The sequence below is a fragment of the Amyelois transitella genome, chromosome 29 (assembly GCF_032362555.1).
Source record: "Amyelois transitella isolate CPQ chromosome 29, ilAmyTran1.1, whole genome shotgun sequence".
Taxonomy (NCBI): domain Eukaryota; kingdom Metazoa; phylum Arthropoda; class Insecta; order Lepidoptera; family Pyralidae; genus Amyelois; species Amyelois transitella.
Window position 1 is genome coordinate 1,268,180 of NC_083532.1, and position 27,979 is coordinate 1,296,158.

Below are 27,979 nucleotides of genomic sequence, written 5' to 3' on the forward strand. Positions count from 1 at the left end.
GACAGAGCCAACAGTGTTGAAAGGACTGATGGGCCACGTTCAGCTTTTTAGCTTATTGATAGAATTGAGATTGAAATAGTGACAGGTTGCTAGCCCATCGACTGAAAGAAGAATCCCGAGTTTGTAAGGCTATCCCTCAGTCGAATTTTACGACATCCATGGGAGAGAGATGGAGTGGTCCTATTCTTTTTTCTATTGGTGCCGGGAACCACACGGCATTTATTTTACGGAAAATATTTGTTTTGCTAAATCTAACTGAGTAATCCCACACATATATATATATATATATATATATGTATATATTCTTTAAATTGTTTCAGAAACCCATCGTTCGTACAGTATTTGCCCCCCGGCCACAAAATCGGCAAACCGGAACCCCTGTTTGCTAAAATAGAGCCCGAGGTTCTAGAGAGATTGAAAGCTAAGTACGCGGGCACTCAGAGCGAGAGGGCTGATAAGGTGAGAGAGATATATAAATATAAATAAATATATACGGGACAAATTACACGGATTGAGTTAGCCTAGAAGTGAGTTCGAGACTTGTGTTACGAGATACCAACTCAACGATACTATATTTTATAACAAATACTTATATAGATAAACATCCAAGATCCGGGCCAATCAGAAAAAGTACTTTTCTCATCATGCCCTGGCCGGGATTCGAACCCGGGACCTCCGGTGTCACAGACAAACGCACTACCGCTGCGCCGCAGAGGCTGTCGGATAGATAGATTTATAATCTGCTGCAAATATATATAATTCATTATTATAGGATACTTCGTATCGCTTAATAATTGTCAAAACGTATGGTTTAACAACATTGGTTGACGTCAAATAAATTACTTAAAACTAAGTTTACTGCCGCTTCCAAGGCGTCAGTGCAGAAGAAGCGGTGACAAACTGCACTGCAGCATTTTTTTTAACAACGTCAACTTCACAATATCATATATATGTATGTTAAGTGTAGTAGTTGCCGTGTGGTTCCCGGCGCCAATAGTAAAAAGAATAGGACCATTCCATCTCTTTCCCATGGATGTCGTAAAAGGCGACCAAGGGGTAGGCTTATAAACTTGGGATTCTTCTTTCAGGCGACGGGCTAGCAACCTGTCACTATTTAAATCTCAATTCTATCTTAAAGCCAAATAGCTGAGCGTGGCCTATCGGTCTTTTCAAGACTGTCGGCTCTGTCTACCCCGCAAGAGATATAGACGTGATTATATGTATGTTTGTTTGTTTTTTTCAGCAAAACGGCGTGGTTGGATCTGTGGCCGAATTAGAAGCCGCCATTGCTGCACAGGTAAATTTCTAGCAATGTATTATTCTCTGTCGGTTTTTTTTGCATTGATTTTCAAAAACAGCACAAATTTATACATTCATACATAAAATCACGCCTCTTTCCCGGAGGTGTAGGCAGAGACTACCTCTTTCCACTTGCCACGATCTCTGCACACTTCCTTCGCTTCATCCACATTCATAACTCTTCATGCAAGCTAAAATTATTTGTCTCCTAATTAATAAAGATTGTTCAAATGTCGTGTGGAGCTGATGCCGACCGTCATTATTATATATACGTATATGATTTACAATGTGCCGTGCGGTTTCCAGGACCAATAGAAAAAGAATAGGACCACTCCATCACTTTATTGTGGATGTAGAAAAAGGCGACTAAGGGTTATGCTTGCTTATAAACGTGGGATTCTTTTGAAGGTGATGGGCTAGCAACCTGTAACTATTCGAATCTCAATTCTATGATTAACCCTAACAGCTCAACGTGGTTTATCAGTCTTTTCAAGACTTTTAGCTCTGTCTACACCGCAAGGGAAATAGACGTGATAATATGTATGTATGTACAGGGTTCAAACCCGACAATAAAATTAAAATCTTAGCAACAACGGTGACAAGCCCGCGTCAAATTATCTGTTGCCGGCCGACTTTAACCGATTGTGGCGCGCGGGAGATTTATGTTACATACTTACATATAATCACGTCTATATCCCTTGCGGGGTAGACAGAGCCAACAGTCTTGTAAAGACTGATAGGCCACGTTCAGCTATTTGGCTTTAAGATAAAATTGAGATTCAAATAGTGACAGGTTGCTAGCCCATCGCCTAAAAGAGGAATCCCAAGTTTTATAAACTTGGGATTATCTCTTATATATTATATATATATCCCTTAGTCGCCTTTTACGACATCCGTGGGAAAGAGATGGAGATGGTCCTATTCTTTTTTGTAATGGTGCCGGGAACCACACGGCAATTGCGGCGAAAGTTATGTTCACAATCGAAATACCACGCGAAATACACTCATTTAAATAATTACAGGGCGACAAAGTGAGAAAACTTAAAGCAACAACGAAAGACAAGTCCGTTTGGCAACCGGAAGTGGATAAACTTTTGGAGCTCAAGAAAAAACTGGCGACCGCTCAAGATGCTGTCAAAACATCGCCGACAGGTGGCGGTAGCGTCGCTGATTTGGAGAAAGCTGTCGCTGAACAGGTATATATATATATATTATATATATATATATATATATAAGCCGGGGCGGGTCGCTAGTATATATATATATATATACACTAGCGACCCGCCCCGGCCTCGCACGGGTGCAAAATTCGGAAAAAATTATACATTATTTATTTATTTATTTATTTATTTATTTATTATCATTACAAAAAAAAAAAAAACAACAATTACAATGGTACACATAATGCATTAGGTTAAAACCACAAAGGTTTGTTGTGTACTAATGCATACGTAAAAACCTGCCTCTCGAATCACTCTACCTGTTACAAAAAACCGCATCAAAATCCGTTGCGTGATTTTAAAGGATTTAAGCATACAGACAAACAGACTAAAATAGCGACTTTGTTTTTATACTATGTAGTGATGCATAAAAGTAGAGAAGAGAGAAGTAGAAAGTTGAAGAGAGTTATGAATGCGGATGAAGCGAATGGAAGTGTGCAGAGATCGTGGAAAGTGGTAGTCTCTGCCTACCCCTCCGGGAAAGAGGCGTGATTTTATGTAGGTATGTATTATATATTTTTACATATCACATATTTTTTTCTTTTACACATTATACATACATCACATCACGTCTATATCCCTTGCGGGGTAGACAGAGCCAAATAGTCTTGAAAAGACTGAAAGGCCACGTTGAGCTGTTTGGCTGAATGATGGAATTGTGATTCATATAGTGACAGGTTGCTGGCCCAACGCCTAATAGAGGAATCTCAAATGTATAAACTTATCTCTAATGTCGCCTTTTACAAAATCCACGAGAACGAGACGGAGTAATCCTAATCTTTTTTTTTTATTAGTGCCGGGAACCACACGGCACTGTGCAAAAAAGATACATATATTATTAGGTACAAACAAACAAATTTTTTTGCAGGGCGACAAAGTGCGTCAACTCAAAGCATCCACAAAGGACAAGTCAGTCTGGCAGCCGGAGGTGGAGAGGCTGCTGCAGCTAAAAAAGCAGCTCGCCGAAGCCCAAGCTCGGAGGTCAGCCGGCGAGACGGACAGTGTTGCCAGCTTGGAGAGAGCTATTGCAGAACAGGTACATATATACATACATATAATCTAAAATCATAAAATTACGAAATATTCGTATTGACATAATCAGTTCTACATTCATTCATGTTTTTTAATGTAGACAATGTGCATTCGCCCACGATTTAGATTTAAGAGATCTATATTTGTACATTGACGTCCGATGAAAATGCTGCAGTGTAGTTTGTTCCGCCGCTTCTTCTACACATGCGCTTTGGAAGCGGTAGTAGTTATAATTAGATTTAAGTTATGTGACGTCAATAAGTGATACCTTGTATCCAATTTTGAAAATAAGTCTATTCTATTCTAATCACGTCTATATCCCTCGCGGGGTAGACAGAGCCAATAGTCTTGAAGACTGAATGGCCCCGTTCAGCTGTTTGGCTTTATGATGGAATTGAGATTCAAATAGTGACAGGTTGCTAGCCCATCGCCTGAAAAAGAATCCCAAGTGTGTAAGTCTATCCCTTTGTCGCCTTTTACGACATCCATGGGACAGAGATGGAGTGGTCCCATTCTTTTTTGTATTGGTGCCGGGAACCACACGGCACAATGCCGAACAGGTATGTCGTTTATATTCTAACAAGCGACCTGCCCCAGCTTTGCACTGTTAGCATTATACATATAAAACTTCATCTTGAATCACTCTTCTTCTTCTTCCTCCTGGCCTCTGTGGCGCAGCGGTAGTACGCTTGTCTGTGTCACCGGAGGTCCCGGGTTCCCGGGCCCGGCCAGGGCATGATGAGAAACGAACTTTTTCTTATTGGCCTGGATCTTGAATGTTTATCTGTATAAGTATTTATTATAAAATATAGTATCGTTGAGTTAGTATCTCGTGACACAAGTCTCGAACTTACTTCGAGGCTAACTCAATCTGTGTAATTTGTCCCGAATATATTTATTATTTATTATTCAGTCCCGGTTGAATCCTCACCACTCTGGAGAGGAGCCCGGGGTGTGCCTTTGACCATGGACCCTGGATTGGGTGGGTCAAGTTTTTACACGAAGCGGCTCCCGTCTGACTTAAGGGATATAGATGTGACTATATATGTATATGTAATTAGGTAAGATACTTCATTGATTGATTCAGGTTTTTACATGAAGCGACTACCCCTAATGATTTCAGCAACTTTGTTGCCTCAATTTGATGGCTTCATGAAATTCTCCAACACTATTCTCCTTGTTGCAGGGCGACAAAGTTCGTAAATTGAAAGCGTCGACTAAGGACAAGAACGTTTGGACTCCGGAAGTCAACGTACTGTTGGATCTGAAGAAACGGTTGGCAGCGTTACAAGTGAAATGAACTTCATAGTAGTGATAAAAAAAATAGTAAAATAATAAAAATGCAGTGATTTATCAGCGAATTACAGTTACGGAAAACGCAACCTACCGCCGAAATAAAACGAATTAAAACTCAATGAAATAACGACCTTATTACGTGTACATTAAAATTAAAATTCAAAACCAAAATGCATCGTGCTGTCTCGCTCTCAAGCGGGCGGTTCAGTTCGCTGGTTCAAATCGCGCGCTCTGATTGGCTGGACAGCTCAAATATTTTCGCGCCATAATAATTTGATCTTTGCGCTTGTACTTATGTGGTAATAACTGTTATTTAAACGTGGATAACGGTTGTTAACTGTTGTCAATAGTTACCTTATCAGAAAATAACGGATGTTACCGCTATTGAGTAGTGTTTATTTGTCAGTGTTTCATGATATTATAGATGATTCTCTTTCTCCGCTCACATCAAGTTAAATAATGAGATAGAAGGAAATGATAAGACTGGTCAACATTCGCGAATACCTATTTATAAAAAGCATGAAATTAACGCTCAATTTGTGTTAAAGAAAGTAACTGCTATTTTGTCTGTACTTGTAAGATGTCCAACATTATTTATTGCTTAAATTAAAAGGTATTTATTATTTAATTTAATGAAAATCTGTTTTATTTTCGACTTATGGAATTATGAATAATTAAACCTGAATGTGCACGATTTTTTGAGATTCGTGTGCAAATCAAATGATAATATTGCTCTGAATAAAATAAAAAAAAAACAATAAAGGTGTTCAAATATTTATTTTACTTGTAAAAATTAAATATTTCTCTCTACATATACACCCTAAACATAAATTATTAACAATTTTGGAATCATACTTATAGTCAAATACAAAATGCAGGTGATATCATTTCAATAAACATACATACATACAGAGCGCTACAATACATATACTTTATATAGTTTAAACACATCCACTCTTGTACTTTAATTTTATCGAGTAAAATAATAAAAATGGTAGTGCTTTAAATTAAGAGAACAATAATGTATGAAGGCGCTAAATTGAATTATTTTAAAACACAATGCTCCTGTTATATACACACATAAACATTATCACGTCTATATCTCTTGCGGGCTAGACAGAGCCGAACCAGAGTCTTGAAAAGACCGAATGGGCCATTAACGCTTTATAATGGAATTGTGATTCAAATAGTGACAGGTTGTTAGCCCATCGCCTACAACAAAAATCCCAATAATAAGTAATAACATAAACAGTTTAATAAAAAACAAAAAATATAGAATATATAAAAGAAATTTTTGGCCTTAATTACTATTTTTTATGGCAACATGCATTTTATAAAGGTATAAACGTCAAAGTAAATTAGATTTACATTTTCATTATTATTATAATTAGTTCCTGCTTTTATTCATTTCAATACAAGGCATAGAATAAAAGATAAATAGGTATACAAAATGATTTCCCGACTGCGCAAATAGGGTATTATGTTTTTGGGGCTTGTTTATCACAAAATTTTTATCGATACCTGAACAGGGATTAAACCTGGGACCTCATTGTAGAAATGAAATCAACTATTTACATTGAACTTAACTGGATTTCAATGCTGACGATAAAAAAATATAGTTGATATATTAAAAATAAAAACAAAAAAAAATATCATCACACAATACACAGTCATACTGCATTCGAAAAAATCTTTTTTAAAATTCCTAAAAATATGATATTTTTTTCATAGAGTAGTAACTTTCCAATCTTTGCCTGAAAATCACATAGTTTTAATATAATCGGACAATGTTAGGAAGGCCAAATTGAGATGAGATTATCAACTTATGAAAAATAGTTATTTGACTGTATTTAACCTTTAAAATGAAAGTCCTAAAAAAAATTCGTTAAATATTTGTGTTCAAAAAGTTAAGGTCCATTTCATCTTTAAAATGGCGGATAAAAGTTCAGATGATTTTTTTGGTTGATTATACTCTCATTTGTCATATCTTGTATAAAATTTATTAGAGTAAAAATTATAATTTTATACTTTTTATAACATCGTCATAATTATATCATTCTATATTAAAACTATGTGATCTTACACAAATTCCAATCTTCAGTCTATTTTTGGCTTCTACACATTTATACTTAAGACTTATATCACAATCACATAAATTATACGAATGATAAACTTATAATTTAAACCCTTATAGGGCGTCTCGCTTCCACTTTATTTAAAAGAAAGAGACAGCGATATCATTTTTCTCACCATTAACGCGGATGCTTCCCGATTTGGCCGGGTTTTTAAACATAAATTTGTCAATTTATGCAAAATTAATAGATTATTATGTAATAAAAAATAAAATATTTCGCAAAAAAATATGGAAACAAATTATTTTTGTATTTTTTTTTTATAAAAATCTGAAATACTAAAATGACGTTATGTAAATTAAAAAAAAAGAATATACCGATTCCCGCCAAATAGTGAAGCATCTCATGACGGCAATATTAATCTAGAAACAACATTCCAAATATAAATTTATGAGTATAAACATTGTACTTATTGCCATCGCAATTCTAAATTTAGTTCCATCTCTTTCATTCTACGCTGAAACTTGGACTCAAAGAAAGGGACAACTACATATTACTGCTTTATTATATTGGCCAACTTTTGCTTTCTAATAAAGCTGCCCAAATTACCTGACTTAGTTTTAAATAATGCCATCTAGAAATTACAGTTCTAACTTTAACATGCTATTAGTCTGTAAAATATAGCTTGATTTCTGATCTATTGGCTGATATCAAATCTATATAAATTTATATATAAGCTAGCTGTCCCGGCAAACGTTGCTTTGCCATATAAATAATTTTTATGTAATTTCTAGTTAAAAAAAAATTTAAGGGTGGACAACCCATATCACTGAGGGGTATGAAAAATAGATGTTGGTCAATTCTCAGACCTACTCAATGTGCTCACAAGATTTCATGAGAATCAGTCAAGCCGTTTCGGAGGAGTACGGGAACGAACATTGTGACACGAGAATTTTATATATAAGAAGAAGAAAGTGAATGACTGACTGACATATAGACGCATAGCCCAAACCGCTGGGTCTTTGACACACTTGAAATTTGGCGTGTAAGTTCTTTGCTTTGAGAGCATTGCCCGATATTCCCGCGGGAACAGAAGAAGATAAAAATCTGATCCAAAAAGTCGTGTCTTTTTCACACCTATGTCATAGCTATCTTTACATCCTGCTCTAACAAAGATCAAGCTATATTTATTAGACAAATGGCGGCCCATCCAAGTAATGTGTCACACGGTTACTTGACGTGCATTAGACAAGTGTAATATAGTGTATTTGGGGGTGAAACAATTTTATACAATAATTTTGTCCTTACAACACTATTTAATTAATCCCATTAAAAACTTTTCTGTCTTAGAAATCCTTAAAAAAAAACGAGTCAAATTACCGAAATTTATAAGTGGGTAAAAGTCATGCCTTGTTTTTAAAATTTTGTATTAGAAACTTTCAATGTTTTAAAACCGGTTTACAATGTTTTGAAAAATCTTCTCATTTTGATATTCAAAAACAGAACATCATTTGAGAATTTAAAAAAAAATTAACTCAATTGAAATAATTATTTTTTTGTTTCGAATTACATCTCAAGTTTTTGCCAGTATTTTAACAAGAATAAGAAAAATATCTTCAACAAATTCGAATTCAGAATAATAAAGATATCACTGGCTGCTAACAATAATAACGAAGAAAAATTTTAACACTCACTTCTTGGTTTATAGACTACTAGGTTAATGAGACGTCAGAATTAGTTGTACCACTAATTTTACAATTTAAAAATATTTCAATTAATGAAAAAATTACAAAATACTGTTGGCAGCTACAATAGGTAAATATGGAAGAAAATTTTAAATCTGAGTGAATTTTTATAATACTCTTTCTAAGATATGGACTAAAGACAACGAATTAGATGAGACCACAGAGTTGCCAGTATTTAAATAATATTTCGACATTCAAATTTAGAACAATAAAAAAAACCGCTAACAATAAATAGTGAATGCAGAGTGAATTTCAATACTCATTTCGGTTACAGACTATAGACTGATGATGTTATGATAGAAGTGACACCTTCAGTTGTTGCCAGTATTCAAATAACATTTCGACATTCAAATTCAAACTGAGAACTATCAATAAAAAAAGAAAAGAAAAACACTGGCATCTTAACATATAACGGAGTGAATTTTTATACTCACTCCTCGGTTTCGGACTATAGACTGCGTAACAGCGGTGATGATAGAGGCGACACTTTCTCCCTGTTCTTCTGGTGCGCCGGACCCGACCAGTCGGCCAACTGCTGTACGGGCCGATAGAATTTTGTCGATGTTTTGTTGAAAATTGGTAGTAGCTCGTTCGCTTCGTTTGATAAAGCCTGGAATTATTATAAATATAAATAAATATATACGGGACAAATTACACTGATTGAGTTAGCCTCGAAGTAAGTTCGAGACTTGTGTTACGAGATAATAACTCAACGATACTATATTTTATAATAAATACTTAATTATTTAACCAACCAAACACAAATAAATTAATAAACATACCAAGTTTTTTTTTTTTTACTGACAGCCAGTTTATATATTATTTCCCGTCAAGGTATTCAATACAAACATATAAATATAATCACGTCTATTTCACTTGCGGGGTAGACAGAGCCAACAGGATCTTGAAAATACTGATAGGCCACGTTCAGCTGTTTGGCTCTCTGATAGAATTGAAGATTCAGAGATGACAGGTTGCAAGCCTGTCGCCTTAAAGAAGTATCCCAAATTAATAAGCCTATCCCTTAGTCGCCTTTTACCACATTTTGATCATAACAATTACTTCTTCGTTCCCAACCTTAGCTATTGAATATTATTATTAACTCAAACAATAAAAACCATCTCACCTTCAGATATATTACTGCGTCAGTGCCGTAACCCTCGCAGGACATGAGCACCAAATCCCCGTGGAAATATCTAGCGTACAATCTAGATATAGGCAGACCGTAGCCGTATCCTGAAATGAGAGATTTATGTATAATAAGACACAGAATTAAATATTTAACTGAGCGTAGGTGGTCGAATTATGTTCCAATTCGTGAAATCATTCATTCATTCATGTAGTCACGTCTTTATCCCTTGCAGGGTAGGCAGAGCCAACAGTCTTGAAGAGACTAATAGGCCACGTTCAGCTTTTTGGCTTAATGATAGAATTGAGATTCAAATAGTGAAAGGTTGCTAGCCAATCACCTAAAAAAAGAATCCCAAGTTTGTAAGCCTCCCTTATTCGCTATCCTATATCCCCATATCCTTAGTCGCCTTTTACGACATCCATGGGAAGGAGACAAGAGTGGTTCTATTCTTTTTTTGCATTGGCGCCGGGAACCACACTGCACAATCTTATATATGTATGATGATGATGATGACGATGATGATGATGATGATGACGATGATGATGATGACGACGACTCACCAGCCAGCGGCACGGTGTGCGAGTCCGACTTGGAGGGCTGCGGCGCCGTGCTGTACATGTACTTGAACAGCAGGTCGGTCACGCTGCGCGGGATGCCGCCGCCGCGGTCAGACATCTGTTGATAATGGGAGTTTATTATCAAATATATATATATATATATACATACATACATAAAATCACGCGTCTTTCCCGGAGGTGTAGGCAGAGACTACCTCTTTCCACTTGCCACGATCTCTGCACACTTCCTTCGCTACGGAAATTTATCATCAAATATATATATATATATATATAAATATATTAAATATATAAGGCATAAAGTCAACTCGTTGTACATTTAACGTGCATAAAGTTAAAATAAAATAAAAAAATATATATATTGCTCATTATCATATTATTATATTATCATATATATACATATATTATAAAGTAACAGGATATATCAATAATGCTGGCATAAGGTTGCAGAGGTCAGATGTGAGTCGCTTCGTGTAAAAAAAAAAAAACCAGAACCAGAATCTTCTCCATGATATATCACAAGTGTTACACAGATGGCGTTGCTCGATGCTAAATCGCGCAATTAAAGTTTCCACCTACTTTGAGCGATATATCTTCCTTCCCATTGACAATGTTGACTTGTATCGGCGGCGGGCTGCCCTGGTGATTCTCCATCACGGCTCTCATCGCGTTCTTGAACAGCTCAAACAGCATGTGGTAGAGATGGGAGGGGACGTACACCACTGGCATCGGCCGCTCGCTTGGCACTGGGAGGGGGGGGGGGAAAGACAACAAATTCAAATTCAATTCAAATTTTATTAGAGATTAAATTAATATTTTATTTTATTTTTTATTACTGCGGTGGGAAAAACATTTCAATTCGAATTCAATTCAAATTTTATTAGAGATTAAATTAATATTTTATTTTATTTTTTATTACTGCGTGGGGGGTACATTTCAATTCATTCAAATTTTATTACAGACTAGCGACCCGCCCCGGCTTCGCACGGGTGCAAAATTCGGAAAAAAATTATACATAAAAACCTTCCTCTTGAATCACTCTCTACCTGTTACAAAAAACCGCATCAAAATCCGTTGCGTAATTTTAAAGATTTAAGCATACAGACAAACAGACTAAAATAGCGACTTTGTTTTATACTATGTAGTGATTAAATTATTTTATTTTTTATTACTGGGGGGGAAAACAATTCAATTCGAATTCAATTCAATTTTTATTAGAGATTAAATTATTTTATTTTATAATCTCTATATTGAAACTTCCGTCCGCGCGAAATTTACTCCTATTGTATGCATACATATTCCTAACTAGCTGTGCCCGCGACTTCGTCCGCGTGGAATAGTTATTTTTGGGCATCATTGAAGCCCTCAAGGATGAATAATTTTCCCCGTTTTTTTTTTCACATTTTCCATTACTTCTTCGCTCCGTAATGTTATACAGCCTAAAGCCTTCCTCGATAAATGGTCTATTCAACACAAAAAAAATTTTTTCAATTCGAACCAGTTCCTGAGATTAGCGCGTTCAAACAAACAAACAAACAAACTCTTCAGCTTTATAATATTAGTACAGATAAGCATTTCGTTTACGAAAACACACCAAAAAAAAAAAAAAAACTATCGAGCAACAATCGTAACGACGCTCACCGCCAGCTTGCAACATCTCCAACTCCGGCGCAGCCAGATAGTATCTGTCGCACAGGAACCTCGCGTTCTCGTACGCGTCCTTCACCACGCCGACGACGTCGCATGCCGGGTCGATTGACCCAATATGGCGGCCGCCGGAGCCCATTCCGTTGACGGAGGCCTGCTTGCCGCCCACCGGTTCGCCGAATAGGAGGGCTGTGAAAATTGAAAAAAAAAACATTAATTCATACATACATGTGGGAATAATTATGATTTATTTTTGTTTTTTTTTTGTAGTAATTCTTTTCTTTCTTTCTTTCTTTTCTATATTATGGCTTCCACCGGACTTTCGGTGATTCTGCCAATGTCATGGTTTGAAGAGACACGAAGTTACGAAATTGGACGGTATACAATCTGAAAGGAAGGTTAACAAATGTACAAACACAAAAAGACAAACACAACAAGTAGGTATTGTTAGTAAAAGAGAAGACAAGTTAATGATTATAATGTGAAGTGAGTGTGTAAGGTGTAAAAGTTATGTAAAACAAGGCATATACCTAATAAGAGATTTCGGAAGTAGGAGAGAGAGAGAGAAAAAAAAAATACTGTAATGGGAACTATAGTTTTAGGTTATTTTTAGTTATGAACTTTGCAATAATATAACAGAACCGAGTGTGGACAAGAGAAAGAAATGAATTAATGTCTAAATTTAGATGGGGAATGTTCGTCGGAATTATGTTACGAAGATGGACCACAAGTTTGGGGCAGTTGAAAATTATATGATTAAGATTACCTTCATCCAGGCCACATTCACAGACAGAAGTATCTCTAATTCGCAGTTTATGGAGGAAGACAGGGATACATACATGGCCAAGTCGCATTCGGATTATAACTGACGTTACCCACTTCTCCAAGTTTCGATGCCGGAAGAACCAAGGGACTTTGGGTAAGTTAGGTTGGATATTTCCATACCAGACACCTTTTTGCTGACGAGAATGTTGCCATTGTCTATTCCAATTAGTCATTAACTGTGGTTTAGCTAGAAGTCTAAGGTCTCGAGAGTAATGAAATTTGTGGCAGTCAGAACCTGAAGTAGAAGCTTGTTTAGCCCACATATCTACTGTTTCATTACCCTTGATTCCTGAATGGCTTGGAATCCAAGCAATAGTATTAATACTGGAAGATTGACAATTATATAAGGCTTCTCTTATTTTCAGGGTAATTGGAAAGTTATCCTTTGCATGGAAGGGTCGTTTCAAAATATCTTGGAGGCAGCTCAAAGAGTCTGAGAGGATAAGTGATTTGTCCAAATTGTGAGATAAAACAAATTGAACAGCTTCAAAGAGAGCAATGGATTCTCCAGTAAATATAGAGGATTTAGAAAAATATTTAAAACTTAATAAAAGATTGAATTTAGGTATCCAAACTGCTGCACCAACATTAGAGTCCTGAGTTAATTTGGAAGCATCCGTAAAAATGAGGGTCCAATCAGACCATTTCTCAGAAATGATCTGGTTGAATATCCTATCAGCACCAGGAAGATTCTTGGAAAGTCCTATGTTTAGAAGAACATTAGGTTGGAAGATGAGAGGGAGGAAGTCAATATCAAAGATAGGATTTTTGGAGAATTGGGCAACTGGGTGGGGAAGGTTATCTATTTTATCGAAGCTTTTAACCAAAGGCGGGTGATCTTTGTTAACCCAATAAGAAGAAGTATGACAATAGTCTGATAGAGAGTTAAGTATTTCTAATAAGGGATGAGAAAATAATTGGATTGTTTTGTAAAGAAATCTATCAGCTAAAAATTGTCTCCTTAATACAAGAGGAGGGTCCAAACATTCAACCTGAAGGGCATTTGTCGGAGAAGATTTCATAGCACCGGTTATAATTCTGAGACATTTATGTTGAATTTTGTCTAATTTCGCCAAAGCTAATTTGTTGCATGGTTCTAGTAAGAAGGCACCGTAGTCAAAATGGCTACGTACAAGGGCATTATAAATTAATTTTTGACTATAGGGATGGGAGCCCCAGCGGACTCCAGAGAGAGACCTCATGACATTAACTCCCTTTTCAGCTTTTTGGACAACATGGTTTAAGTGAGTAACACCTGTTAGTTTGGAGTCTAAGGTAATTCCTAAAAATTTACAGTTGTCTTTTTGAGGGATAGTTTCATTATTAATCGAAACAGTTAATAGGGGCAAAGATCTCTTCCGAGTAAAGACGACACAGTTTGATTTAAGCGGGGAGATAGATAATCCATGGTCTTCTAACCAGGTGTTGAGGTAAAAAAGAGCTGAATTTAAACGACGGCTAATGTCATCAAAGGAGTCCGAAGAAGCGAAAAGAACTATATCATCAGCATATTGAAGAATATTGCAAAAGCAATTGACAGACTGATCTAGGTCAGAAGTATATAAATTATACAATATGGGACTAAGTACAGAGCCCTGTGGAAGACCCTTCCAAACAGAGCGAGGGGGAAGAAGAGAACCCTGCAAACGGACAATTATGTGACGATCCAAGAGCATATTACAGATGATATTAATCAGCCTCACTGGAATACTCAGCTTATGCAATTTTTGCCTGAGAATAGGAAGTTGAACGTTATCATATGCTGAAGTTATGTCAAGAAAAGCGCCTACCACATGTTCGTTTTTAGAGAATGCCACTCTTATATGGGAGACCAGGATACTCAAGCTGTCCAGAGTTCCCATACCTCTTCTAAAGCCAAATTGAGAATTTGGAAGTATGCCCTTTGATTCAATAAACCATTCCAATCGATTTTTGATGAGATGTTCCATAATTTTATGTATTACCGATGAGAGGGCAATGGGTCTATAGCTGAGGGGGTCTAGAGGGTTCCTCCCAGGTTTAAGAATGGGAATAATAATTTGGTTCTTCCATGATTCTGGGACAGACCCAGACAGGAAGATATGATTTAAAATGGACAGAAGGTATAATTTGGAAGGAAGAGGAGCTTGAAAAAAAAAACATTAATTGATACATACATGTGGGAATAATTATGATTTATTTTTGTTTTTTTTTTGTAGTAATTCTTAAGTAGTTTGTATAGCAACACTAAAGTTAATTGTCAATGTCGGACATGACTATGTCTATTGACGTCTGACTAGATGTCAATGTCAAAAAAGAGGATCTGAAAAGAAAGATAGGTCGTTGTTGGTTTGTCAAGAAGAAAAAATAAAGATTGTGAGTGTTTGAAAAGTGTTTGCATCAAGTTGAGCCCCATTCCCACATACATACATACATAAAATCACGCCTCTTTCCCGGAGGGGTTGGCAGAGACTACCTCTTTCCACTTGCCACGATCTCTGCACACTTCCTCCGCTTCATCCACCATTCATAACTGTCTTCATACAAGCTCGGCGGTTTCGGGTACTTTTGACCTGACCCTTTACCAGGATCTTGTTCAAATTAATTCATATTTTATTTTATATCTTTATCTTTATCGAAATCTGCTAGAATGAATAAGCGACACAAGCCTATATAGAAATGTGAAAGAATTCCCATAGCGCGTTCTAATTCTCGCGCAACGCCATCTATTAACACACACTAAAAGACACTCACTATGCTGGTTTATGAGCATCCTGATCGATATCCGGCTCATGTAGAATCTGTCCAAGAAGTACTGGATGGAGTTCTCGGTGCCCGTGTCCACCTCGTGAGACTCCTTCAGCTCGAGGACGCCCTGGGCCATCGTTTGGACAACATCCGCGTGACGGTTGCGAATGTGGACCAGGCGTTCGCAGAATCTGCAATGATAAATGTAGAATGTGTAGGTATATGTATGTGTATGTGTGTGTAATGTAATATCTACAAGTATAATATATATGTATATAAATATACATACATAAATATGGTCACGTTTATATCCCTTGCGGGGATAGACAGAGCCAACAGTCTTGAAAAGACTGAACGGCCATGTTCTGCTATTTGGCTTTATTTATAATATCTCCATCTTCTCAAACTTTATGATCTAAAAATACTAATAATAATACTTTATCAAGAGCCATTATAGTCACATCTCTTTCATTCTCTTTAATTTTAATATCTCCATCTCTATCATTGTCATTACTCACTGGCTCAATATAGGCGGTTCAGACTCCATCTTCTCAAACTGTATGATCTCCTAAAAATACTTCTACAACTACTTTATCAAGAGCCATTATAATCACATCTCTTTCATTCTCTTTAATTATAATATCTCCATCTTCTTAAACTGTATGATCTGCTAAAAATACTTCTACAACTACTTTATCAATAGCCATTATAATCACATCTCTTTCATTCTCTTTAATTTTAATATCTCCATCTCTATCATTGTCAATACTCATACATACATACATATAATCACGTCTATATCCCTTGCGGGGTAGACAGAGCCAACAGTCTTGTAAAGACTAATAGGCCACGTTCAGCGGTTTGGCTTTAAGATGGAATTGAGATTCAAATAGTGACAGTTTGCTAGCCCATCTAAAAGAAGAATCCCAAGTTTATAAGCCTACCCCTTAGCCGCTTTTTACGACATCCATGGGAAGGAGATGGAGTGGTCCTATTCTTTTTTCTATTCGTGCCGGGAACCACACGGCAAATAATTTACAATACTCACTGGCTCAATATAGGCGGTTCAGGCTCCATCTTCTCAAACTCTATGATCTCCTCGAAGGACCTCTCGTACCACTGGTTCACCATACCCACTGAAGGCATCTGTAGCAGGTTCTCCGGCAGTAGAGCTATCTCTTTCATTATGTTCGCCAACCTGTGAAGAGAGAGAGAGATGAAACGTTAAATAACATTAGTATAATTTAATATATTCTTGTTTTACTATGTGATTTTAAAATTTTGCAAAAATTAATTTGAATTTTAAAAGTTTGAGCCAAATAGCTGAACTTGGCCATTAAGTCTTTTCAAGACTGTTGGCTCTGTCTACCCCGCAAGACGTGACCATATGTATGTATGTATGTATGTAAGTTTGAAATTTGAGGTTGCTAGCCCATCGCCTTCAAGACAAAATCCCAAGTTTATTAGCCTTTTCCTTAGTTGCCGTTTACTACATCCATGGAAAAGAGAACAAGTCATATTCTAATGGTCATATTTTATTTTTTTTATTTGCCGATTCGTTTTAACGTTCACTTCAATTCAATTGAATGATAAATATCTCACACGAGACACTTGTTCGTTCTTGAAATCTGCAATGTAACACAAACATAATCTTATCTCTGTGAAAACAATAAGTCTAGTGATTTCTACAACATGTACCTATAAAACTTGATCATCGACGGCCTCTGTGGCGCGGGGGTTGTGTGCTTGCCTGCGACACCGGAGGTCCCGGGTTCGAATCCTGGCCATTATGAGAAACAAACTTTCTCTGATTGGCCTGAATCTTGGAAGTTTAACACTATATATAATGTTATAATATTTTTTAAGTAATTTCTAGTTAAAAGAAAATGTTAAGGGTGAACAACCCTTATCACTAAGGGGTATGAAAAATAGATGTCGGCCGATTCTCAGACCTACTCAATATGCTCACAAAATTTCATGAGAATCGTTCGAGTCGTTTCTGAGGAGTACGGGGAACGAACATTGTGACACGAGACAATTTTATATATAAGATATATACAGACATGTATGTATATGTATTCTTACCTCACTGGGAGCTCCTTTCTGAGGAAAAGGAAAGATTTCCTTTCGCACGCATTTAGACCTGAAAAATAAGAGAATACAATTAGCATAGCACATCAACATTCTACCTTACGGTCTTGCTCAACAAGAGGCGACTGACTGACTGACTGAAACATTAACACATACCCAAACCACCGCGTCTAAATAAGTTAGTTTAAGTGTAACAAGTTAATAAACTCGTTCACCTTGACGGCTATAGGTATACAACTCACATTGTCGTTAATATTAATTATTCTTAATAATTGCATCCTGCCATAAACAATGGTGTCATTAATGATACCTAAATTGGTTTTAATGACTACCATCGTAAGTTACATGTGGTTCACGGCATATGAGAATAGAATAACATCCCTACCATACATACATACATATGGTCACGTCTATATCCCTTGCGGGGTAGACAGAGCCAACAGTCTTGAAAAGACTGAATGGCCACGTTCAGCTATATGGCCTAATGATAGAATTGAGATTCAAATAGTGACAGGTTGCAAGCCCATCACCTAAGAAACAATACCAAGTTTGTAAGCCTATCCCTTAGTCGCCTTTTAAGACATCCATGGGAAAGAGATGGAGTGGTCCTATTCCTTTTTGTATTGGCGCCGGGAACCACACGGCACAATATCCCTACCATATCCCAAATAAAGTAAACGTATGTTTGTTTGTTTGTTACCACTTCAAGGGTTATCTACTGAATTGATCTCCTTGAAATATACATATAGTAGGTAATAAAGAGTCTGGAGAATGACATAAGGTACCTTTCGTCCCGGTAAAAACTATAGTTCCCGTAGGATTTGCGAAAAACCCGGTGGCGCTAAATTCGTTGCTTTTTGTATGTTGTGCTAATGTCGTCGCTTTTTTTAGATGGCGTTAAATTTAAATTCGTCGTTTTCGTACAAGGCGATTAACTCACGCGGGCAAAGCCTAGTCTAAAAGCTAGTAGGTATAATTTAATTACCTACATATGATATAAGGTACCTACCGTGTTGTTCGCGGCACCATTATAAAAAATAATAGGACCACTCCATCTCTTTCCCATGGATGTCGTAAAGGCGACTAAGGGATAGGCTTACAAACTTGGGATTCTTTTGTAGGCGATGGACTAGCAACCTATCACTATTTGAATTTCAATTCTATCATTAAGCCAAATAGCTAAACGTGGCCATTCAGTCTTTTCAAGCCTGATGGCTCTGTCAGCCCGCAAGAGACTTGACTATATATATGTATGTGTATATATATATATATATATATATATATATATATATATATATATATATATATGTGTATATATATACATATGTGTATATATATATGTATGTGTATATATATATATATATTATTTGTATATGATTCAAGCCTCGTCAGTGTAATTGAAAACGTTATCAGCGTGTTATAAATGGGTTAGACTCCTACGCAATCGATAATGTTTCACTTTTCCAAATCGATAGGTCGGAAAATAAGCTCCATGAAGTTAGAATCTCATTTTAATTCGTATAATTTAACATCACAAACGCCCATTCTCTAAACGCGATTTGTAGCAAACAGCTCTTGTAGACCATATGATCACGTCTATATCCCTTGCGGGGTAAACAAAGTCAGGAGTCCTAAAAAGACTGAAAGGCCACGTTCAGCTGTTTGGCTTAATGATAGAATTGAGATTCAAATAGTGACAGGTTGCTAGTCCATCGCGTAAAGGAAGAATCCCATGTTTACTAGCTTATCACAAAGTCGCATACTAAGTGCTGGGAACCACACGGCATAAAAATAAAAATTTACTCTTTGAAAATGGATCAGATTAGAGATATCTTCATGGGATAAGAAGGCCATTGTAAGTGAGTTTTTTTTTGTGTAAATATCTATGCAATAAAGATATTACAAACAAACAGAAATCTTATTAAAATTTGGCGCAAACGCTTATAAAATAACACAAAACATGCACAAAATGAACTTTAAACAAAGAAATAAAATAGAAATGAGTCAATCACCTTTGGCTACTGAAGTACCTACATATTTAAAACAATTTCAAGACAAAACATAAACAAAAATTGTAATGACATTCGGACTTTGAATTCATAAAAAGAACATCTGGACCCGTGCCCGTCCGGTTTTTAGATAAAAACTATTTTCGAATGTTGCCAGGTATAAAAACGTAAATAAACTGGATTTTTTGAACTGTTGAATGTGCCTTCTAGACTTTGCTCTTTTGGCACGTTTGCGCAACTAAAAATGTATACTTTTTCACGTGTAACGTGGGTACTTAATCAATTATTACATTACATACATACATATAATCACGTCTATATTCCTTGCGGGGTAGACAGAACCAACAGTCTTGTGAAGACTGATAGGCCACGTTCAGCTTTTTAAGAATTTTTAGGCGATGGGCTAGCCACCTGTCACTATTTGAATCTCAATTCTATCTTAAAGCCAAAACAGCTGAACGTGGCCTGTTGGTCTTTTCGAGACTGTCGGCTCTGTCTATCCCGCAAGGGATATAGACGTGATTATATGTATGTAGGTACGTGATAAACACATGGTGTTTGTTACGTATCCCTTGCTAATATTATAAATGAATGAAGTCTGTCTATCTGTTCCACTTTCACAGCTAAACCGCTTGACCGATTCCAATGAAATTTGGTATGCATATATTAGTTAACAATACGCATTCTAACCTAGGATACTATTTTCAACAGAACAACAGCTCATTTACAATAAGTATTACACTGTTGCTAGCGACTTAATCCGTCTAAAATTTCTATAAATTCCAAATTTCTATGTTATTCCAATATCTAAATTATGTCATTACAATAATGAAAATTTATCAAAAAGATTTTTGCGTAAACGGATAACAAACACACACACACACATATATATACATTCTATCGATGTTATTCTAACATTCTAGATACAACACTATTTATGGTAACACTCTAGATAGTTCTAATTGTATCTCGGCCATTGTTTCTCATGAACGCAATCGAATCAACTGATAAAAAGGCCGAGTCAGGGATCATTGAGGGCAACACTGCCGTTGACAATACTATGGTTGATAAACTTATATAAATATTGTATTGTGTGCCGTGTGGTTCCCGACACCAATAAAAAGAAAGAAAGAATCACTCACATCTCTATCCCATGAATGTCGTAAAAGGCGAGTAAGGGATAAGGCTTATACAGTTGAGATTTATCTTTGAGGCGATGGGCTAGCAACCTGTCACTATTTGAATCTCAATTCTATCAGCCAAACAGCTGAACGGGGCCTATCAATCTTTTCAAGACTATTGGCTCTGTCTACCCCGTAAGGGATATAGACGTGATAATATGTATGTGTATGTAATATTGTACATATATATATCTGTATGAATAAATTTTATTTGTTGATTAAAATAAATAAAGAAGATTCTTAACTTGAAAGTATATACTTAAGCGTCTCGTCCGCAGCGAACTTAAACCTCGCAAAAAAATCTTAATCTAAAACATTCTAGAACTAACCAGAACGTTCTACCTCATTTGTATTCAACCTGACGTTTGTTTACAAACAGACCGGCGCACGCGTCGCCTTCATTTTACCTTGATACGGAACACACGGGCGGAAATGTCGACCGTTCGCGACGCGGCTTTAAAAATGGTCTGCGTGATATTATTTTCAACAATAAGAAGAAAGAATAATTATCTTATACAGTAGTTTTGATGTAGTTAGCAATTATTAAGAGTTTAATTAAAAACAAACAGTGAATAAATAAATAATAAATATATACGGGACAAATTACACTGATTGAGTTAGCCTCGAAGTAAGTTCGAGACTTGTGTTACGAGATACTAACTAATGTTTAAAATGACATGGCAATTGTTTGAAAATTCAATGAGGTATTTTAAAAAAACCCTACAGCTTGGATCCCAGTGAGATGGCAATTAGAAAAAAACTAACATACCGTGCCGACCCCACGTAGAAAGTGGGAAAAGGTAACGATGAAGAAGGAGAACTCGGATCTTACTATAAGGCGATGAACTTGCGACCTGTCACCATCATCTCGCATCATTGAGTCATCGAGTCCTGTCAACAATGGCTCCAACCCCGTAAGAGATAAAGACATGATGCCTATGTTCGTATCAATTTAAAAAAATCCGCTGCTTTTGTAAACGTTTTTATTTGGCGTATGTTTTACTTTACTTCCTGTGACTAATCTGTCAAACCATTTAATGAACTGTATCCGTTCGCTCTTCCATAATTAAAATATACAACAAATGCATAAAAATCTTTAGTGGCAGTACAAATACAGTCTTTTTCACCGCCTAAAAAAAATGTTTCTCAGTTCGACCTTTATGTATGTTCGTCCGCGATTATCTCGCATTTCGCTGCACCGATTTTGATACGGTTTTCAGGAAAGCGTTTGTTACACTTACGAGAATATTTCAGAAATTTAATCGCCTTCAAAAAATGAGGAAATTAATCAGAGGCGGTTCTCTTAATTATTACCCAGGTTATAGTATTGTATCTGTCATCGCCATTAGGCATAAATAAATCCCAATCATTTTGTACAAAAGGCTTTTTTTTTGTAGTAAATGCAAAACAAAAAAGTCATTGCAAATCATTATCTCTTTTGTTACTAAGTAATTAAAAAAAACTCTAACTACGTCTATTATATGTAAATCCATTGTACTGCGTAGAATGACTTTGTACCATGACGACTATTTACATAACTTATGTTTACTAACACATTAGGTTAGGTAAAGTATTGCAAGTTATTTAGCGATCTTGTTGCTACATGATGAAAACCTTAGCGTTTGTCTCAGTCTTATTCTTAGTTTTATTAGTTCCGAAAATACTCTTCCTCCTGGCTTCAGTCCCGGTTGCATCCTCACCACTCTGGAGAGGAGCCCCAGGTATGCTTTTGACCAAGGATTGGGTGAGTCAGGTGATTACTCCCGTATGACATTTTAAGTGATAGTGATGAGATCTGAAAATACAAACAAACAGACAGTGCCGTGTGGTTCCCGGCACCAATACAAAAAAGAATAGGACCACTCCATCTCTTTCCCATGGATGTCGTAAAAGGCGACTAAGGGATAGGCTTATAAACTTGAGATTCTTTTTTTAGGCGATGGGCTAGCAACCTGTCACTATTCGAATCACAATTCTATCATTAAGCCAAATAGCTGATCGTGGCCATTCAGTCTTTTCCAGACTGTTGGCTCTGTCTACCCCGCAAGGGATATAGACGTGACCATATGTATTCAATGTTGGAACATGATAACACTTTCAGTTTCCTGAAAAGTACAGTCATCAACGTAAATATACTACTCATTTATTGTGCCGTGTGGTTCCCGGCACCAATAGAAAAAAAGAATAGGACCGCTCCTTCTCTCTTTTGCATCGATGACGTAAAAGGAAACTAAGGGACTTATAAACTTGAGATTCTTCTTTTAGGCGATGAACTAGCCACCTGTCAATATTCCAATCACAATTCTATCATCAAGCCAAAAAGGTGAACGTGGCCTATCAGTCTTTTCAAGACCATTAAGCTCTGTCTACCCCGCAAGGGATATAGACGTGACTATACATATATATTTATGTATACATTTATTACGCAAACCAATTTTTCATTCTTATTTCATTCTATATCATATCTATGTGTGCCCGACAGCTGATTTGAGCGTATGTATCATACATACATACATATAATATATATAATATAAACATATTATGTTTTCATGGACTTTGAACGTCTCACTTTCATTTGCTTTTCAAGGGGCGTTGTCATTTGGCATGTGACTCTTTATACTGAATCCGGTACAATGTGGATTTTACTTTGTCTCTTGATATTGGTCCAAATTTTACACACCTTTTTGCATACTGTCTACTTGTGTACGACGGCCTCTGTGGCGCAGCGGCAGTGCGCTTGTCCGTGTCACCGGAGGTCCCGGGTTCGAATCCCGGCCAGGGCATGATGAGAAACGAACTTTCTCTGATTGGCCTAGGTCTTGGATGTTTATCTATATAAGTATTTATTATAAAATATAGTATCGTTGAGTTAGTATCTCGTAACACAAGTCTCGACTTACTTCGAGGCTAACTCAATCTGTGTAATTTGTCCCGTATATATTTATTTATTTATTTGTTATTTTGTGTTGATATTTTTCATATGCATCCTTCATATTGAATGGCAAAGCCTCCGTGCTAGGTTCCACTGAAAATCAGCGCATTGTGTAACCTCATCATACGTTGGTCATCACTGAAAATCAGCGCATACGTACGCGTATGCGCTGAGTGGAAACCCTTTTGGTCGCATCATGTATTTTTTTATTTCTATGTTTATGAATGAAAATGTAATGTTACATTTTGCGCCAAATAAAGATTTTTCTTTCTTCTTTCTTTCTTTCATACTCTTTCCGTTAATTGTCTGCTCGGGTTTAGACAGGCGCACCTTGACCTTGTAGCGGGAGCGATGATTCGACTCGACCGCCACCAAATGGAAGATCTTCCGCCAGGCTGGTGTGACGCCTGGGGAACCGCGCGACAGACGATGTTGTGTCGGAGGTTGTATATATAGCTCCAACCCGTGAAATCTTTGCTTGCGCGATTTAGGTTCTTCGCTGTTTTTGACTGATAGCGTCGCGTGATTTTATTTTTGTGACTTGTTGCGCAGAAATTTCGCCACAACTTTGTTCCTGGATTGGGTGAGTCAGGTTTTTACACGAAACGACTCCGGTCTGACTTTCGCGACCTTTGTAGAAATTTAACCTTGGGGCTTACCTCAACTCGAGTCATTATTTAACATTTCTCCGTATCTGCCTACTTATTTTCTATTAATCTTATATATATATAAAATTCTCGTAAAACAATGTTCGTCCGTTCCCGTACTCCTCCGAAACATCTCGACCGATTCTCATGAAATATTGTGAGCATATTGAGCAGGTCTGAGAATCGGTCAACATCTATTTTTCATACCTCTCAGTGATAAGGGTTGTCCACCCTTAACATTTTCTTTTAACTGGAAATTACTTAAAAATCATTTATATGGCAAAACAACGTTTGCCGGGACAGCTAGTTATTTTATATTATTTGTCAAATGTATCTATGTAAGCGTGATAAGGGAATGTTGTGATGTGAAAAAAGATGTAGTTACAGGAATAGAAAAGGGTATGTTAAGATGGTTTGGTCATGTGGAGAGGATGAATGAAAGCAGGTTGACTAAGCAGATATACAAGGAGAGTGTGGAGGGAAAGGTCGGAGTGGGAAGGCCTAGACGAAAGTATCTTGATCAAATTAAGGACGTCCTGGTAAAGGGTCAGGTCGAGAGTACCCGAAACCGCCGAGCTTGCATGAAGAGAGTTATGAATGTGGATGAAGCGAAGGATGTATGCTGAGATCGTGGCAAGTGGAAAGATGTAGTCTCTGCCTACCCCTCCGGGAAAGAGGCGTGATTTTATGAAAGTATGTATCTATGTATTATCTAACAATGTCATTGTAAATGCCCGATCAAGGTGATATGACACTAATGACAAGTGTCGTAAGTAAATAACAAACATTGCATGGTAACAATATGTTTATGTATGTACGTATTTTATTAATAGGCGGCTATTTATTCAAATATTTTCTTAAAATCCCGCAAAAAATTCTCTCTAAAGAAATATTCTCGTGATTGCCTGAAAGAGATTGCATAATGCGCTTAGGCCGCATTATGTACATACATACATATGGTCACGTCTATATTCCTTGCAGGGTAGACAGAGCCAACAGTCTTGAAAAGACTGAATGGCCACATTCAGCTATTTAGCTTAATAATAGAATTGTGAGATTCAAACAGTGACAGGTTGCTAACCCATCGCCTAAAAAAGAATTCCAAGTTTGTAAGCTTAGTCGCCCTTAGTCGCCTTTTACGACATGAAGAGATGGAGTGGTCCTATTCTTTTTTGTATTGGTGCCGGGAACCACACGGAAAAAAATTAATAAATGAAAATATTCATTTGACAAGTACACTACAACAATAGTTACACTATAATTAATTCATATAACCACGTCTATAGCCCTTGCGGGGTAGACAGAGCCGGCAGTCTTGAAAAACCACGTTCAGCTGTTAGGCTTAACGATAGAATTGAGATTCAAACAGTGACAGGTTGCTAGCCCGTCGCATAAAAGGAGAATCCGAAGTTTATAAGCCTACCACTTAGTCGAAATCCATGGGAAAGAGATGGAGAGGTCCTATTCTTTCAATAAAAAATTAAACTATAACATCTAAGTTATACTTTATAACTAAGCGCAAATGGTCCAAACTAGGTAAAACCTGCATTTTGTGGGGATATCAATCCTTTTGTACATTACCATTATACATTGATTTACGTCAATAATTCACCATAAAAACAAAACCAAATCACACCACACTTGAATTGATGATAACGTAACATAACATAATGATAAGCCATTACAAATATTTTGTTATACGTATTGATAAAACAAATGATATTTAAAAAAATATTATATTTCTTTACTTTATTATGAACGCATTCTTTTTTTAAATTGTTATGGCCAGCACGAACAATTTTTTTTTATTGTTAGAACTGCGTGTAGCCTGAATGAATGTTATGAATAATTTCTCTCTTTTACTTTTTAGTGTACTGAATAAATTGTATTTTCATTTTTGCAGTTTACTTTTTTTAAATATACAAATTACCAGTCATGATTTTCGTTCGCGTTTTCATTAAAATCGTGACTGGTAATTTGTATATTTTTTGTCGACAAATTGAACAATGGTATAACATTATTTTTAAACTTGAGCGATACGTTTAAAATTTTATCTTTTTTACCGTATCAACGTATTTTTCACGAAAGAAAATAATAGTTATCATTGTTATTCTAAAAAAAACAAACACTGTTATTGTCACCATATCATCTAAAATTTGCGATATACATATAAAAATAAGTGTGTGGTGAAGGACATAGGGTATATACCTTTCATCTCGATAAACACTATCGTTACCGTGGTATCTGCGGAAAAAAGGGTGGCGCTAAATTCGTCGCTTTTTTGTTGGTGGCGTTTAATTGGTTGCGGCTTATAGACGGCCTCTGTGGCGCAGCGGTAGTACGCTTGCCTGTGACATCGAAGGTCCCGGGTTCGAATCCCGGCCAGGGCATGATGAGAGAAAAGAACTTTTTCCTATTGGACTGGGTCTTGGATGTTTATCTATATAAGTATTTATTATAAAATATAGTATCGTTGAGTTAGTATCTCGTAACACAAGTCTCGAACTTACTTCGAGGCTAACTCAATTAGTTTAATTTGTTTATTTGTTGTATATATTTATTTATTTATAGAAAGTGCCAATTTCGCCTATTGTTGCCACCACAACATACTATGTTATTAACGCATACATCACATCACGTGGAGAGATTTAATGAGAACAGAGATGCACGTTCCTCACCACAATATTCTTTAGTTCTCGATAAAAAAAACATGTCCTTTTATCAATTATTCATTCATAACCTCCTACGTGCGATATACATAGATAAATCGATATGAACCAAGGCGGTGAATAATAATAAACATAGCGGTCAAGAAATATTCAAGGTCTATGTCAAGTTTTTATGAATTGCTAAGAAGTTATTATAATATGATGATGATGATGACGAAAAACTTACGATAATTAATGATAGCAACAATATGTATACAATACATGCAGATTATACGTTTTTACCAAACCGTTAAATCATGAAATATTTTTAAGGTTGTTTTTAAAATCAATACATACTACATAAAATGATTATTTATGGATTTTTTTTTGAAATAAAAGACGACTAAGGGATAAGCTTATAAACTTGGGATTCTTCTTTTAGGCGATGGGCTAGCGACCAGCCACTATTTGAATCTCAATTCTATCATTAAGCCAAACAGCTGTGCTGATAGGCCACCTGTCGGTCTTTTCAAGACTTTTGGCTCTGTCCACCCCGCAAGGGATAAAGATGTGATTATATGTATGTATATATATGGATGTATGTTTACATTTTACAATCCTGTTATATTTTCTATTTCTATATTGCCAATTTTGAGCAAGGTGTTTGAGAAGATGATGCTTAATCAAATGCAACAATATTTTAAAATCAATAACATTTTCCATTCCCAACAATATGGGTTCACTGCCGGGAAGTCCACCACTGATGCGGGAGTAGCACTTGTTACTCAAATCTATGACGCGTGGGAGAGTTCACAGGATTCAGTTGGAGTCTTTTGCGATCTCTCTAAAGCATTTGATTGCGTAGATCATCAGACACTTTTGCGTAAACTTCGTCAATATG

The 27,979-nt window shown here is 36.4% G+C and overlaps 2 protein-coding genes across 4 annotated transcripts in view; one reads left to right on the plus strand and one right to left on the minus strand.

Annotated features, from left to right (window-relative positions):
* LOC106131207 (methionine--tRNA ligase, cytoplasmic) overlaps positions 1-6,445 on the plus strand; it is a 28,497-nt gene extending 22,052 nt beyond the window's left edge. For 2 of the 3 annotated variants that reach the window (XM_060952565.1, XM_060952566.1), the window contains exons 21-25: positions 321-459; positions 1,244-1,297; positions 2,322-2,495; positions 3,388-3,555; positions 4,738-6,445. In XM_060952565.1, coding sequence (XP_060808548.1) covers positions 321-459; positions 1,244-1,297; positions 2,322-2,495; positions 3,388-3,555; positions 4,738-4,851 — 649 coding nt within the window. In that variant the 3' untranslated portion in view covers positions 4,852-6,445. The remainder of the gene's footprint in view (positions 1-320; positions 460-1,243; positions 1,298-2,321; positions 2,496-3,387; positions 3,556-4,737) is intronic. The other variant, XM_060952567.1, reaches the window with a different exon arrangement.
* The window catches only part of LOC106131214 (pyruvate dehydrogenase (acetyl-transferring) kinase, mitochondrial), a 35,970-nt gene continuing 13,596 nt past the window's right edge, over positions 5,606-27,979 (minus strand). Inside the window, exons 2-9 of the mRNA XM_060952568.1 lie at positions 17,656-17,713; positions 16,619-16,768; positions 15,577-15,761; positions 12,013-12,207; positions 10,951-11,117; positions 10,357-10,471; positions 9,791-9,900; positions 5,606-9,274 (exon numbers count right to left, since the gene is read on the minus strand). Coding sequence (XP_060808551.1) covers positions 9,113-9,274; positions 9,791-9,900; positions 10,357-10,471; positions 10,951-11,117; positions 12,013-12,207; positions 15,577-15,761; positions 16,619-16,768; positions 17,656-17,713 — 1,142 coding nt within the window. The 3' untranslated portion in view covers positions 5,606-9,112. The remainder of the gene's footprint in view (positions 9,275-9,790; positions 9,901-10,356; positions 10,472-10,950; positions 11,118-12,012; positions 12,208-15,576; positions 15,762-16,618; positions 16,769-17,655; positions 17,714-27,979) is intronic.